The sequence below is a fragment of the Euleptes europaea genome, chromosome 10 (assembly GCF_029931775.1).
Source record: "Euleptes europaea isolate rEulEur1 chromosome 10, rEulEur1.hap1, whole genome shotgun sequence".
In the NCBI taxonomy this organism is placed as follows: Eukaryota; Metazoa; Chordata; class Lepidosauria; order Squamata; family Sphaerodactylidae; genus Euleptes; species Euleptes europaea.
In genome coordinates this window covers 35707402-35722869 of record NC_079321.1, presented here as the reverse complement: position 1 = coordinate 35722869, position 15468 = coordinate 35707402, and the positions used below count along the sequence as shown (strand labels likewise).

General features: G+C 41.5%; 1 protein-coding gene across 1 annotated transcript in view; it reads right to left on the bottom strand.

Moving 5' to 3' along the window:
• Positions 1–15468, bottom strand: part of ARHGEF10 (Rho guanine nucleotide exchange factor 10) — a 97391-nt gene that overhangs the window by 59667 nt on the left and 22256 nt on the right. The window contains exons 10-16 of the mRNA XM_056856664.1: positions 12249–12355; positions 9439–9516; positions 9057–9236; positions 8619–8735; positions 6786–6878; positions 6001–6171; positions 4168–4313 (exon numbers count right to left, since the gene is read on the bottom strand). Of these exons, the coding sequence (XP_056712642.1) occupies positions 4168–4313; positions 6001–6171; positions 6786–6878; positions 8619–8735; positions 9057–9236; positions 9439–9516; positions 12249–12355 (892 nt within the window). The remainder of the gene's footprint in view (positions 1–4167; positions 4314–6000; positions 6172–6785; positions 6879–8618; positions 8736–9056; positions 9237–9438; positions 9517–12248; positions 12356–15468) is intronic.

Sequence of the window (15468 nt, the reverse complement as noted above, 5' to 3'; positions counted from 1 at the left end):
GAAGCAGAGGAGGACATAGTTGAAATAATATATATGAATTACTAATAATCCTTTTGTTATATTGTATGAAAAGGTGATAAGGGGGGGAAGAAGGGGGAAAACATTTAAATATATAATGGATAGATGACAATAATGTACAAACCTAATTTTCAATATCTGAGAAATAATTTTTGAAATTTATGCTCAGATTTATAATCATCATCATCCCTTTAAGTTCTTTATTTTATCACCATTTATTCTATAATACTGTACTACATTACTATTGTGGTAGAAAAGAGAAAGAGTCCAGGAGCACCTCAAAGACGAACAAAATTTCTGGCAGGGTATGAGCTTTCTATTAACTTTTTCTATTTACTATTGTGCTATACAAAACTTGATAACCACATTTTATGTATAATTTTATTTTGTATGAAAAGGACCAATGTTTTCGTTTTCTATTTTATATCTTTTTTCTTTTAACTAATACATTTATTTTTATATATTTATATATTTAACAAAAGAGCCAGAACAGTTGCCATGGGGATGCAGCCAAGAAGAATTTCTTTGCAGAGAGCGACCCAACCAGCCCACAGCATTTGCAACCCTCGCCTACATCCCCAAGAAAGGGCAGAAAATGCACATAACCAGATGAGGCAAACGTTTGCAAAGTGTGTGTCAGGCAAGGATCATTTGCTATTAGGAAGCCCTTTTCAATGTACAGTTGTCACAGGCATGAATGTGCGCTATGCTTTCCATTGTCCTAGAGTAACTCTACTGGGCATTTTATTGAAGATATGCTACAATTATTAGACAGTCGTGCCTTGCCAATAAGGTTGCCAACCTCCAGGTACTAGTTGGAGATCTCCTGCTATTACAACTGATCTCCAGCCGATAGAGATCAGTTCACCTGGAGAAAATGGCTGCTTTGGCAATTGGACTCTATGGCATTGAAGGCCCTCCCCTCTCAAACCCCACCCTCCTCAGGCTCCATCCCAAAAACCTCCTGCCGGTGAAGAGGGACCTGGCAACCCTACTTGCCAACCTAAAGCAAGGCAGAAGCACTCTACACACAGTAAGAGGAACGCTAGATACAATACTGTCAATTATAGGGCTTATAAACTACATTTTACTCCATGATATAGAGTTCTAAGCTTTATTAGTAGGGCTGCCAACCTCCAGGCACTAGCTGGAGATCTCCTGCTATTACAACTGATCTCCAGCCGACAGAGATCGGTTCACCTGGAGAAAATGTCTGCTTTGGCAATTGGACTCTATGGCACTGAAGGCCCTCCCATCTCCAAACCCCAAAAATCTCCAGGTATTTCCCAACCCAGAGCTGGCAACCCGATTTATGAGTCTGACCTATTGAGCCCTTATAACAGTGTGGATTAAATGGTCTTTTTCTTGGTGATGATTCTGCATGGAATTCAAGTGCTAAAGTTGAGTTTGGGGGGGTTTTGCCCTTTGTGTCACTAACTTGTATACACATACAGAAATGTATTTCTAATGTAATTGCAATGGAAGAAGTGATATACAAACACAAAAAGTTTGTTGGGAAAATAAGTTCCCAAAGCAAAACAAGCTTGTATCCTGCTGAACATTTCTGCTCACGGATCCTCCCAGCAGACTCTCCCCATTCCCCACCAGCGGCTCAAAGGCAGATGGGAGAAAAATGGGGGGAAATGTGGGGGCATGCCTGCATCATGCCTATGAACAATACCAGTGTACAACCCTGGAGTGCCTACACACACACACTCACACCAATCCTTCCTGCTGGCAGGAAGTCACTTTTCATCGGCAGAACATGACTTTCTTGCCTCCCTGCCTCCCCGTCCTGTTGCAGTTTAAAATGCCAGTCATGGAGGGTGGGAAACCTCAATAAAATCATGAGGGAGTTGGAGGTCTGCAGTGGGAGGGGGAAATGGCAAAAATTGTCCTGTCTGCTGTTAGTGAAAATTTTCCATGGATCACTTACAAGTTATAAAGGAATTAAAGAAAGCTTCAACTAAAAGTAGTCTATATTTCAAAAATGGCAGGCTTTTTGGCAGCGATTTAGATCCCAAAAAATATTTGGTCCAAAAACACAAACATCTTTGAACTTTGGAGAACTAAAGGAATTATAACCCAATTTTAAATACACTGCTTTTATTTGTATTGTAGCAAAATTAAGTATGGATCTATTGTGGCAGATTTTGAGATAAGGGAAAGCTTGCAACCAGGTCTCAGATATAAGGTAAATGTGCTACCATGGAAGATGTATAGGGTTGCCAACCTCCTGCTATTGCAACTGATCTCCAGCAGATATAGATCAGTTCACACGGAGAAAATAGCCGCTTTGGTAATTGGACTCTATGACATTGAAGGCCCTCCCCTCTCCAAACTCTGCCCTCCTTAGGCTCCGCCCCCAAAATCTTCAGGTATTTCCCAACCCAGAGCTGGCAACACTAAATATGTGGTTGGACTAGAACAAAAAAAAGCAGAAAGCTTGTGTACACTTTTAGATTAAAAGGGCAAGGCCCAACACAAGCATCTAGTTGCTGAGGTTTTGAGTGATGTTAAACAGCCCACCCATGAGAATGGACAGAATTAGGGTTGCCAAAAGGCTTAAGAGAAATGTCCTGTCCCTTTAGCAGAGGTTTAAAGAGACATTATGTAGCAGGTGATGTTAGTTACCTCCATGCCACGAAAAGCTTCAGCTGCCTGTTTCCAACAAGGGACAGGACATTTTTTCACCAGGCCAGTTGGCAGTCCTAGACAGAATGACACATTTGGGAAGAGCCATGTGACGTCATGATTCCGCCTGAATGCTTCGCTACACTGGCCTTGTATCCAACATCCAATCCAACCAATTGGGAGGTAAAAAGTGGGGACTCGCAAGAAACCTGCGGGAGCAGCCATCCCATTCCCTCCTCACCTTTGCTTCCTCCCCTCTCCCCTCACTTCTCTCAGGGTCTCTCTTTCTCTCCCCCATCTCCTCTCTTACTATCTTTTATTTATTTGTTTGTTTGTTAAATTTATAACCCGCCCTTCCCGGCCAAGGCCAGGCTCAGGGCGTGTAACAACATTAAAACAACATTAAAACAATAAAATACATTAAAACCAATAAAATATTATTTCTAAAATTAGTAACACCAGGCACTGTATAATATGGTGCCTACTAGAGCAGGATGCCAACAACAAGGTGAGACCTTCAAACCAGGTCGGAACCCCCCCTCCCATAATTCAGTAATCAGAAGTTGTAGATAAAGGGGGGGAGGGAATAGGGAAGCCAGCATTGATATTACCTTCGGCTGTCCTCTATCATAGACCTGGTGGAATAGCTCTGTCTTACACGCCCTGCAGAACTCTTTCCTCCCCCCATGCCTGTCACTCCTTCTCCCTTTCTGCCCCACCTCGTCACTCTTTCTCTCTCTTTCTGCTCCCTAGACCGTCACTCTTTCTCACTCTTTTGTCCCCACCCAACCCCATCATTCCCTCTTTCTGCCCCATCACTCTCTCTTGCTCTCTTTCTGCCCCCACCCATCACACACTTTCTCTCTTTTTGCCTCCCACCCCATCACTCTCTTTCTGCCCCACCATCACCCCCTCCTTCTGCCCCCCATCTGACACAGGCGGGCACACTGTGGATCTCAAACCCCCCTCACCACTAACGGACATACTGCCAGTCCTGCTGCGGCTTCTCCCCCCTCCCCAATCGCTCTCCTTATATAGCATGAGGAGCTGTGTTTACGCTATGCCAGACTACTGAGATATCAGTATACTGGCAGGGGCTTTCCAGAGACTTGATAAGAGGCTTTTTGCAGCCCATATTTTAGGAAGTGAACACTGAATCTTCAGCATGCAATACATGTGCTCTGCCACTGCAACTGGAACCCCTACATTGTTAATAATGTAATGCCATTCCTATTAGTCCTCCTCCTCATTGTGTGCTAATATGTTTTGATTAATTGTTCTAATGTTTGACATGTTTTAACGTTTGCTGCCTTGAAGACCCTGAGTTTGGTAGAAAGGTGGCAGACACATGCTTTAAATAAAACAAAATCGTACAATTTTAACACTAAGCTATCGAGAACACAGTTTCTGTAGCTCAAGACGAAAACTTCCTATCAGCATCAGAATGTGTGCGCAGAATGTGTACATCTCTTTTTGTCTCATGCTTTCTGGCACTTATGTGAGTGGTAACCTTACCGGACATGCACGGTAGCACACATTAATACGTCGTTTAACATGAACAGCCGCCGTTCTTTGGTCTTGACTATTTCCCCTCGGTCATTGTAAACAGTTTCCAGCATATCATCAGTTCGTATGAGGTATCTGTTGCCACTGCTAAGTAACTGAAGTATGAAAAGAATATATTAGCCAATTTGCAATGCTACAGCTGTGCCTATATACCTTTAAAGCATACATGAATCCATATAAATGGTAAGCCACTCTTTCCTTAACCTTGTTCTGTGGTGCTGAAGACATCACATCATTCCCATTAGGGGCATTTCTTTACTGTTTGCTGCCCCAGTCATCACCTAGCTTTCTTGCAGAGCTGTTTTGAACATAAAAGATCAAGGCTTCAACCTCAAAGGTTCTTGAGTGGTCTATTAACAGGACTATTGGCCATAGTGACTTTTCCTTCCACATCTGTCTTTCTTTCTTCTAGGCTCGCAACTCAAGGGCCTATCACTATCCCCTCTTAAGAATGTAACACCAAGGACAACATCCCACCCAAGGGTATTTAGTTTTACATCATAAAAAGAAGGGTGCACGACACATTCATCAGCCATGCCTGTGTTCAGAATGGAACTGACATAAGAGCATAGTGGCAAAAGAGCATAATAAGACTCTTGGGGCGCTTTCACACATGCTGAATAATGCACTTTCAATCCATTTTCGATGTACTTTGCAGATGGATTTTACTGTGTGAAACGGTAAAATCCACTTGCAAATAATCGTTGAAGTGCATCGGAAGTGGACTGAAAGTGCATTATTCAGCATGTGCGAAAGTACCCTTCGTCTTGCCTCTCACTACTTGCTCCAGTGTTGAAAGCCAGCTCAGTGTAGCGGTCAGAGTGTTGCACTGGGACTGGGGAGTTGGGAGCTCAATTCCCCCGCTCCACTAGGAAGCTCCCTAGTGCCCAATCACTGTCATCCATCCTAACCTACCTTACTGGGTTTGCTATGACAAACATATATGCCACCCTTAGCAACTTGCAAAAAGGATGTGATATAAAAATGTGATAGAGATAATTGGCTGTTCTGTACCATTGCTTCCCTTTCTTGGTTACTCTTGCTACAACAGGGGACAGGAAAAAATGCCCTCCCATAGCTAATGTGGAGGAGGGAGCTATGATGAGGATACAGCAAGAACAAACAGGAAAAAACTGACCAATTGATACATTCATCTGATAATTCTATTGTGAAGAGTGTCTGAAGAATGAGCCATGAGCTCTCTTTTTCACTTTGGGCTGCATCCACACTTTTTGTGGATATTGTGCTGTCATTGGTTTACAGCAACCCTTTGCAACCAGATTGACTTGTCCACACAGGAAAATCCAGGTGCAAATGATGATAGTGTAATATCCAACAATGCACAACACAGCCTTGAAATCCATAAGAAGTAAAAGTCCTTAACTTTGGTTCATTAATATTTGATATTTATGCTGGTGTTCTAAATCATACAGATTTTTTTTTGTTCCTGAACGTTAAAATCTACTTTCCTAAAACATTATAAGAAAAGATAAAAAGCTTTTCCAGTTTCTATAAAACTGGAAATACGTTTGTGCAGGAGTCATCGGAAGGGCTGGTCAATAACCAGAACAATTGTGATGATGAACAACTGTATCTTTGAAAAATAATCTGTCATTAATATGAAGCTCCATGCAGTTCAATGGAATAACATTCTCATAATCCCACATACGTACAGCACAGAAAAACCAAAACATTCCACACCATCCGAGTGTCAAAACCTCTGCATTTTAATCCATTTTCTCAATGAAGAAATTAGGAGGGAGCAAACTGTGCTGTACCAACCTTGTTTAGATATCGCTCATTCATGGCCTTTGCTATCTGTTTTATTTCACAGCGCTGATCTGCATCCTTTTTCCTCTCATTCAGTTTCTCTGCCAGCATCTCAAGCTCCGTGAGAGCCATCTGCAGAGGCAGCCTGTCAGGGTGGCCTTTCGTAGTGTTCTTTAACATGTCCTTAAAACAAAGACGAAAAAGAGAAAGCAGAACCGTCATTATTTCTGTTGCAGCCCAGTTCAGGATGCTTTATCCTCTATAATCCATCATAATGATCAACCTCACTCTGCCCCATCGGTGTATCGACAGACTACCAATGGAATCTGCTTGACAATACAATCTGCATTTGAAGCATGACACGACATGCACTCGTAGTACTTCACCATCACAGAATTCCATCCTTATGTTAAGATGATCAAATCCCCCAAAGTGGTCGGTTTTTATCGTCACCTTTGTGTAGGGGTGGGGGGTGCAGCTGAGAAGACAGATTATTTAGCATCTGTTTTAGCCATTTTCATTTGTTTTTGAACAACAGCTTTGTACACCTTCTTTGAGACACTGTTATTTATTCTTTATTCAGCCTTGCCTGAAGAAATATTCAGTGGTTTCAAACAAATAATCCTAACTTTATCTCGGTTCCCAATAGCCCTCTATTAACATTTCAACCAATCTCATTTTATTCTGTTCAGTACTACTACAGTACTTTGCCAAAGCACATCGAAGATCTCACAGGGACCTATCAAAGCAGAAGATCCAAGAGAGAAATCCCCCAACCTGATAACACCATGACTTGCCTGTAGCAGGAGGATGAATTGAGGAAAACGTTGTATGGGTTTCATCATTAAGCCATAGAGTGTAATTCTATCAGGACTAGATTCTTGGCATAGCTGTAATGAGGAAAGTCTCAGTTACTGCTTTGTTAGCTATATTGTCAGTATTGCTTGTGAGAAAATCTAAACATTATGCTTTAACACAGGATCTGAACTAGATATCTATAGTTCATGGATCAACATTGGTGAGATGTCTGTAAAGACTTCACCTTTAAAACAGCACAGCATCTGTTCCAGGAGGTTCTTGGTTCAAATATTACCTGTGCCATGATGTGGCCTTTGTAAAAGCACTTTCCTAACCAGTCTCTGGTCCCTGTCTGCAATATCAGGGTGATAATAGAGCGATTTTGTGAGGATTACAATAAAACAACGTGTGTGACATGCTGACAAGTACTACATTAACATTACTAATATAGAAGTATACCATGCATTTCAACTAGATACATAAAACTGGAAATGGAAATTTGGCTATGTGTGTGCATTCACAGTTATCACATGTGAAATATTACTTAAACTTGTACCTTGATCAGCAGAGTCCCAAAGAATATAGAATTTTAACTAATATACAGGAACAGACTTCCTCGAGAAGTGGTAAGTACTCCTCCCCTGGAGGTTTTTAAGCAGAGGCTAGATGGCTATCTCTGTCACCAATGCTGATTCCATGACCTTGGGCAGTTCAAGGGAGGGAGGGCATCGTGGCCATCTTCTAGGGGTCACTGGGGGGGTGGGGGAGGCAGTTGTGAGTTTCCTGCATTGGGAGGGGGGTTGGACTAGATGACCCTGGTGGTCCCTTCCAACTCTATGATTCTATGATATGATTCTATGATTTGACTGATTTTGCAATGCTAGAAGTTGTAGGGTACATGAAAGAAAACGGTCAATTACTGCAAGCTGTGCTGCTTTTGTTGTTACCAAAGACAGCATAACAAAGTGGAACCCAAATAGAACAATATTCCTTAGACTGAAGTAAAGCAGGAGGTCCTCCCAGTACATTACTATTAATTACAGCTACCTCCTACAAACTCTGCCAGACTGCCCAGCAGTCAGACCCCAGGAATATCCAGAATCTGAAGGACCTGTCATCGTACAACCTCTGCAGTGATAGGTTGGAACTGCAGCAACAGACTGCAAGAAAAAGCTACCAACTCGGATGTCCAAGATCTACTGAGACTGTTCCAGCTGAGGAAGAACTGGTGGAAGCTGCAGAACCCCTAGATCATGTGATATCCCAGATATGACTGGAAATTGTGGCAAGGACGTTGTAGTACAGACCAGCAGAATCTCTCCCATTCTTATTAATCAGTGAGTGAGTACAGAAAGTGTACATTTTACTTGTAATGAATGCATTTCAGGGACCTATATAGTGACAGTATATATATATATACACGCATACATACACACACAGCATATGAATGTTAAAAACATATACAAACATACACAAACAAACAAATCTGTACTATATTTGGCTTGTTCAGTGCAGAATTGATTAAACAATGGCCACTGAAAGGGTGAAGCATTCGTATTCAGTTGCTATGACATTCCACAAAACTGAGCTGTGTACCAATTAACAAAACAGACTCATCCAACCAAGGGCTTAACAAGACAACACTCAGGAAATTCATGACAGGACCATGGATGTTTTCAGCCCCCAACTGGCTCCTAATTGAGAAAGTTTTGAAAACCCAGACAAGGATTTCCAGTTTTAATATATTTAAGCTTCTAATTGAGATTCTTCCCTCAATTTAAAGACCCCGTTTTCTTCTTATCTACTTAAAAAAAAAACCTAAATGCACTCACCTTTAAAAACTCTAGGAAGGCAGGCTTTGTGGCACATGTTTTCTTAAGAATCCCCACTGCAGTGCTAAAATTGTTCACATATTCACTATACGCATCTAGTACCATAGATTTAGAAAACTGAAAATACATTAAAAAAATAGTAGCATTAGAGATGTACCTTATGCATATGTTCTAGTACTAGTTAGCATGGAGTATGCAGCATGAATATTTTAACACCTATGCAAAGAAAATTAACACCTTTCCTAAAAACAATAACAACAAATTACTGGCTCTATTAGAACTTTTGCAAAAGGCCTAATCTGCACTTGGGCACACGTATTTCTTTGTGACAATATTTTCCCCAGTTTGTCACAAATATGATGATATACAATATGTAGGGCATTAAGGGTTCACACGATATTACTCCTCCCTCTGCCCACCCAATGACTGATTACTTACTGATGCAACAAAAACATCTCCAATCATTTCAACAGAATCCCACTCAGAAACACGACTGGCCAGAGCAATCTGGAACATTGAATGACACTGAAGAATTTCTTTAATTCGATAGAAGACCATCTTTAGTTTTCTTTCACTCAGTAGTTTGGGTTCCAACTCTGAAAGTGGCTTCTCATATTGCTGGAGTAAAATATATATATATATATATATATTATTTAAATAATAATATTTTATTAATGATGATTTAAATTCGTGTTTATAGTGCAAAATAAATAAATTGGTAAGAATGAATCAGAAAAGTAATGAGTTTCACCTCAGCTCCAATGAAATAATAACCCATCTGCGTTTGAGTTTAGAAAAAAGGCTAAATGTATTTGGTTACCTCTAGAATCCTTTTGAGAGCATCCACGTAATTCTTCTCACTGTCAACGACAGCGCCTAAAATATATCTTCTCACAACCTGTTACATAAAAAAACAGTTACAAATATGTAACAAAAACAGTTACAAATGTTTTAATGCTTTTATTGATTAATATGACATTTATATTCTGTAAGCCACTCTGAGCCTGGCTTTGGCCGGGAAGAGCGGGGTAACAAATGGAAATAATAAATAAATAAATAACCTAAAAGAGAATACATGAATGTCATTGGGTCGTTCTAAAAATTTGCTTCTATTGCACCAATGAATACCTCCCAATAAACTGCAGGAAAGGAAGACTGAGGGATTCATCTTACATCCTGCATGGGAATACGAACTTCTGCTGTCTCATGCACTGTCCCATGCAAAAATGGAATTCACCGCACTTTGCCTTTCCCTGCAGAAGAGGGGAGACCACTGTGGAACTGTATCTCCATGAAGGCAAGCTTGTGCTGCTCACTTCCATGCTCTGAAAGCAACAGTATTGCAGCAATGAGTGGAGAAGACATCTGGAACCAGTCATTCAACAGATGTTATGCAACATCTGTTGCATCAAGCAGACGCAACACTTCAATGCTTTTGGAGAAAGGGTAATAAGCTGGTCCTTTCTCTAAGCCTATCAGCTAATTATTCAATAGTAATTTCAGTCCCCTTCCTTGCATGCCTATCCACTAACAACAAAGACCCATCTGTCTATAAGGGCATGTGGGCTAATAGTTTTAATTCCTGAGAATTTAGAAAGTTCATGAGCACTCTGCCATATCTTAACAACTCAGTCTGGTGGCTCAGGCACTCACTGCCCAAAACAAAAGCCAGATGTTTTAGAAATAAGAACAGCCCTGCTAGATCCAACAGACAGTCCATCTGCTCCAGCACGTATCCTCCACAGTGTCGGCCCAATACCCCAGACACAAAGGCCAAAGCTTCTCATTAGTATCCCTTATAAATGGCATTCAGTCATATATTGCTCCCATTCATGGAGGTTTCCTCCTATGTGAACCTGACATACCCCTTTTAAAGGGCAAGAGTCCAGTAGCACCTTAAAGGCTAACCAAATTGTTAGCAGGGTATGAGCTTTTGTGAGCCGCCGCTCACTTCTTCAGATATAGCTGGAATGAAGAAGTGAGCCGTGGCTCACGAAAACTCACACCCTGCCAGAAATTGTGTTAGTCTTTAAGGTGCTACAAGACTCTTGTCCTTTTCTACTGCTATCGAAAGACTACCATGGCTACCCATCGTGATCTATCCCTTTTAAAGAAATGTAACCTGGTGGCCATTACAACATCCCATAGCCATGAGTCCACTGTGAAGCAATACTTTCTATTGCCTGTCTTGTGTCGCACAAAAAGTGATTTCAAAACATAGATGGCCATCTGTCAGTGATGCTGATTCTGTGAAGTTAGGCAGTTCATGAGAGGGAGGGCAGGAAGGTTTGCATCCGTTTTTGGCTCTTGTGACCCTTTTTTGCATGCCCAGAGTAGTTCCGATCGCCACTTTGCAGTCAGGAAGCAATTTTTCCTCCAGGCCAGATTGGCCAGGGATCCTAGAAGGGTTTTTGGGGGGGCATCTTCTGGATGTGGAGCAGGGGTCACTGGGGGTGTGGGGAGGAGGTAGTTGTGAATTTCCTGTATTGTGCAGGGGGTTGGGACTAGATGACTCTGGTGGTCCCTTCCAACTCTATGATTCTATGTAGCCCTCCCAAGTATTTTCTCACATTTCTTGGGATTTTTTTGAGAGGCAGGAACCGATACAACCATAATTTATCTTGTCATCTCCCTATAGTATAGCGAACGCTTTTACAGCTTGTGCAAAGGCTGACTCTAATTTAGAATACAGATTTTTACTGCATACTATGACATGCTCCAGAGGGGGCACAATACGATAATGCATCTCTGACAAATGATAAAACAGCGCAAGCAGTCAAAAGTACAGTCCAGCTACCATTGTAGATTTATTTTTAGATGCAGAAAACAAGCCTTTCTGAACTAAAATCATGACAAGAGAAGGAACGAGTCATTAACCTAGCAGGTCTTGTCTCCCTTGAGCAGCTAAGCACACAGGTGGAGAGATAAGCAAGAAGCAGGCATCTTATTTCGCCCCCATGTGGTAAGGAGCCATATGTGCAGGTCTTAAACAAACTTTTCTAAGCATACTCTTACTTCATTCAGTATAGGCATGTAAACAGCTGCTCATTTGGCATCTGATGACAGAGAACCAAAGGAGGAAGCTTTACGAAAATACATTTTCATCTCCCTGAAGCCACAAAAGTCTAATACAGGTGTGTACGGGCAATTACATTAACAAAAATATTGTGCAAATGAAAGCCATACTCCTGGAGCCTAAGGAGTTCTCCAGGTGAAAGTTACTAACTGCCAATTTTACTTTTGCTGCTAGTTAGATTTCCACTGATTTGCTGCTAGTTAGATTTCCACTGATTTGCAAAAAAGCAACTAAACAGGGAAATGAGCACATCAAAATTTCCTGAGTACATTAGTTAACATGCTGTCTGGAAAGAGTTAGAGTTGAGCTACAATTAATATGCAGATTTATGCAATGCAATGTTCTGTAGGAGAAAAAATCTCCGGGCATTTGAAACGCTGCTTCGGTCAGCAAATTTTAATCAAAGTTGGGTTTTATTTCAGTTTTGTATAAGGTTTTTTAAAAATACCACACTGTATAAATACACAACTGAAAGTACAAATGCCTCATAGAATATCAAATAATGTCAGATAAATGTGCTTTTGCATTCAACAGTGTCTATCTAATGCACAAACCTGTTGTTGTGATAAACCGTCAGGCATTGGAGTCATGATCGCCTCTGTGTGCATGCAGTCTACATCAATAAATAGCTCTTCTTCTTCCAGAGAAGATGATCTGTGGTCTAGAAATAATTTAAAATGCTTGAATTTCAGTGTTAATTCACATATACGAAATGAATCGATTGTTCTTCAGAGGAGATTAACTTCAGCATTACTGTATCTGCTTCAGCATTACACCATTAAGTCCAATTCCCACATTTTTTAATTGTTCTGAAGGCAGTCTGGTGTAAAGTTTATCTATAATTTTTAATTTCAATGACCTTAGAAGAATGTAACTCCTCTTAGGATTACACTGTCAATGTAATATTCAAAAATAGGGAGAGACTGATAACATAAAAACAGATTTTCTTTGAATGTGCCATATAAACTATAACATTATTGTCGAAGGCTTTCACGGATAACCTACAAGAACCAATATAACATTATTGTTTGTTGCTTCTGCTGTCTTCATGATGCTTCTATACCAGCATGAGAAGAAGTTCTTAAGTTACCTGAAGAGCATGCTGGGGAAGTCAATTGCAACAGGAAAAAATTGGCAGCTTAGGAACCCCGTGGCGCAGAGTGTTAAGCTGCAGTACTGCAGTCAAAAGCTCTGCTCACGACCTGAGTTCGATCCTGACGGAAGTTGGTTTCAGGTAGCCGGCTCAAGCTTGACTCAGCCTTCCATCCTTCTGAGGTTGGTCAAATGAGTACCCAGCTTGCTGGGGGTAAAGGGAAAATGACTGGGGAAGGCACTGGTAAACCACCCCACAAACAAAGTCTGCCTTGGAAACGTCAGGATGTGACGTCACCCCATGGGTCAGGAATGACCTGGTGCTTGCACAGGGGACCTTTACCTTTACCTTAGGGATGTATTTGTGGCAACTTCCAACATTAGGATTTAGGGCAGTTTATAAGTTACAGAAGCATAGAGAAGCAGCATGGTGCAGTGATTAAGAATGGTGGTTTGGAGCAGTGGACTCTGATTTGGAGAACCGGGTTTGATTCCCCACTCCTCCACATGAGCGGTGGACGCTAATTTGGTGAACTGGATTTGTTTCCCCACTCCTACACATGAAGCCAACTGGGTGACCTTGGGCTAGAGTCACAGCTCTTAGAGCTCTCTCAGCTACACCTACCTCACAGGGTGTCTGTTGTGGGGAGGGGAAGGGAAGGTGTTGTAAACTGGTTTGATTCTTCCTTAAGTGGTAGAGAAAGTTGGCATACAAAAACCAACTCTTCTTCTTCATATAGGTTTGCAGTAAACAATACTTGGAAGTGTGCAGCAGAGATGTAGCAGCTGGATCCAATGAACTCCAAATGCATCACTGTTGGCAGGCAAGATCTTTCCCACTTTCCTCATTCCCAGCAGCCCCTTTCAATGGCTGAAAAGCTGATAGTGGGTGAGTCTTGTGAACAAAATGCCATGTCATAGGGGAATGCAGTAAAAAGTTGCCCCAACTCCTTCTTCTGCCAGTGGTGCTTCTAATACGAGAAAGAGTCAGTGGCAATTCCTTCTCCTCAGTTGCAATTGCCCATGGCGTTTTGTTCAAGAGGATCCCCCAATCTCCAGCATCAGCTTTTCAGGAGTCAAAGGGGACTGCTGGGGAAGATAAATCTGTATCCCCAAGTGCCTTTACATTCATGTTTCACAGGAGCCAACCCAACCAGCATAATTAAGTATATAAAGATACCCATCAGGGAGTCAATTACTATTATCTAGGACATGTGTACATCTGTTGCAAGCCAAGCATATTAACACTGAGTACTCTTTGTGAAGACCCCAATGAAGTATGTCTTTTAAAAAGCTGCCTGCATTCTGATTAAATATCTGAAATTATGATTCACCAGCAAAAATACATGGCCTTCTACCAACAAACGTCAAGGTCAGTGACTGTGTAATAAACAAGCCAAACATTATCCAGTTGGTAAAGGTCAAATAACCCCTATCAGTGTCTGAAAATTAATCTATCTTCAAGTCTGGAAAGCAATCCCAAGAACCTCTTTGGACATTATTCTTTACTGGAATAAGCCTTAGCCCTTTGACCCAGGATCATTGTCTGTGTCACATTAGAAGAATTAGTATTATTTCAACTTAATTTCCTTTCCAAGAAATACTCAGATAACCTTGGAAGACAGTAAAATGCATACGTGCCTTGCGAATAAAATTTACATCACAAGAGATCTTCCATCCACTCAAGAAACATTTCTGTTGGATTTAATGGCTGTTATCTTCAGCAAAGATAGACTGAAACATATACAGAATATACACATTTTTACTTTTTGTTACTAGCACAGACGTTATCTGGACCAGCACAATCTTGGTCAAGCTGATACTTTTATTTTTCTGTTCTGGAAATTATAAAAATAATGGTCTGTTTTATATGGTTTAAAATGTATAATCCATTTTCTTAAACACCTTCCTGCTGTACAAGCGACTGATACACAACTAATACTAGGGTTGCCAGGTCCCTCTTCGCAACTGGCGGGAGATTTTGGGGGTGGAGCCTGAAGAGGGCGGGGTTTGTGGAGGGGAGGGACTTCAATGCCATAGAGTTCAATTGCCAAAGCGGCCATTTTTCTCCAGGTGATCTGATCTCTATCGGCTGGAGATCAGTTGAATTAGCAGATCTCCTGCTACTACTTGGCAGTTGGCAACCCTGATACAGAGATCCAGTGATGCAAAACTGAAATATAAATGGGCTTAGCGCAATTCCACTTGTGTAAAATAGAAGCCCCGTGGTGCAGAGTGGTAAGGTGCAGTACTGCAGTCCAAGCTCTGCTCATGACCTGAGTTCGATCTTGACGGAAGTTGGTTTCAGGTAGTTGGCTCAAGGTTGACTCAGCCTTCCATCCTTCCGAGGTTGGTAAAATGAGTACCAGCTTGCTGGGGGTAAAGGGAAGATGACTGGGGAAGGCACTGGCAAAACACCCCATAAACAAAGTAGGGATGTGACGTCACCCCATGGATCAGGAATGACCCGGTGCTTGCACAGGGGATCTTTACCTTTTTTAAGATCTTGTGCAACACCTAGTGCTTTCCTCCTTATATGTTATAGGGTACATGAATTAGTTCCAGAGTATCTTGTGCAAACAGAAACACAAGTGGGGATACAGTAGGTTTGACTTAGTGCAGGTAGTACCGCGGTCTTTGTCCTGCACTTCCACCTGTGTAAGAGCTCCAGCACAAGTGGAA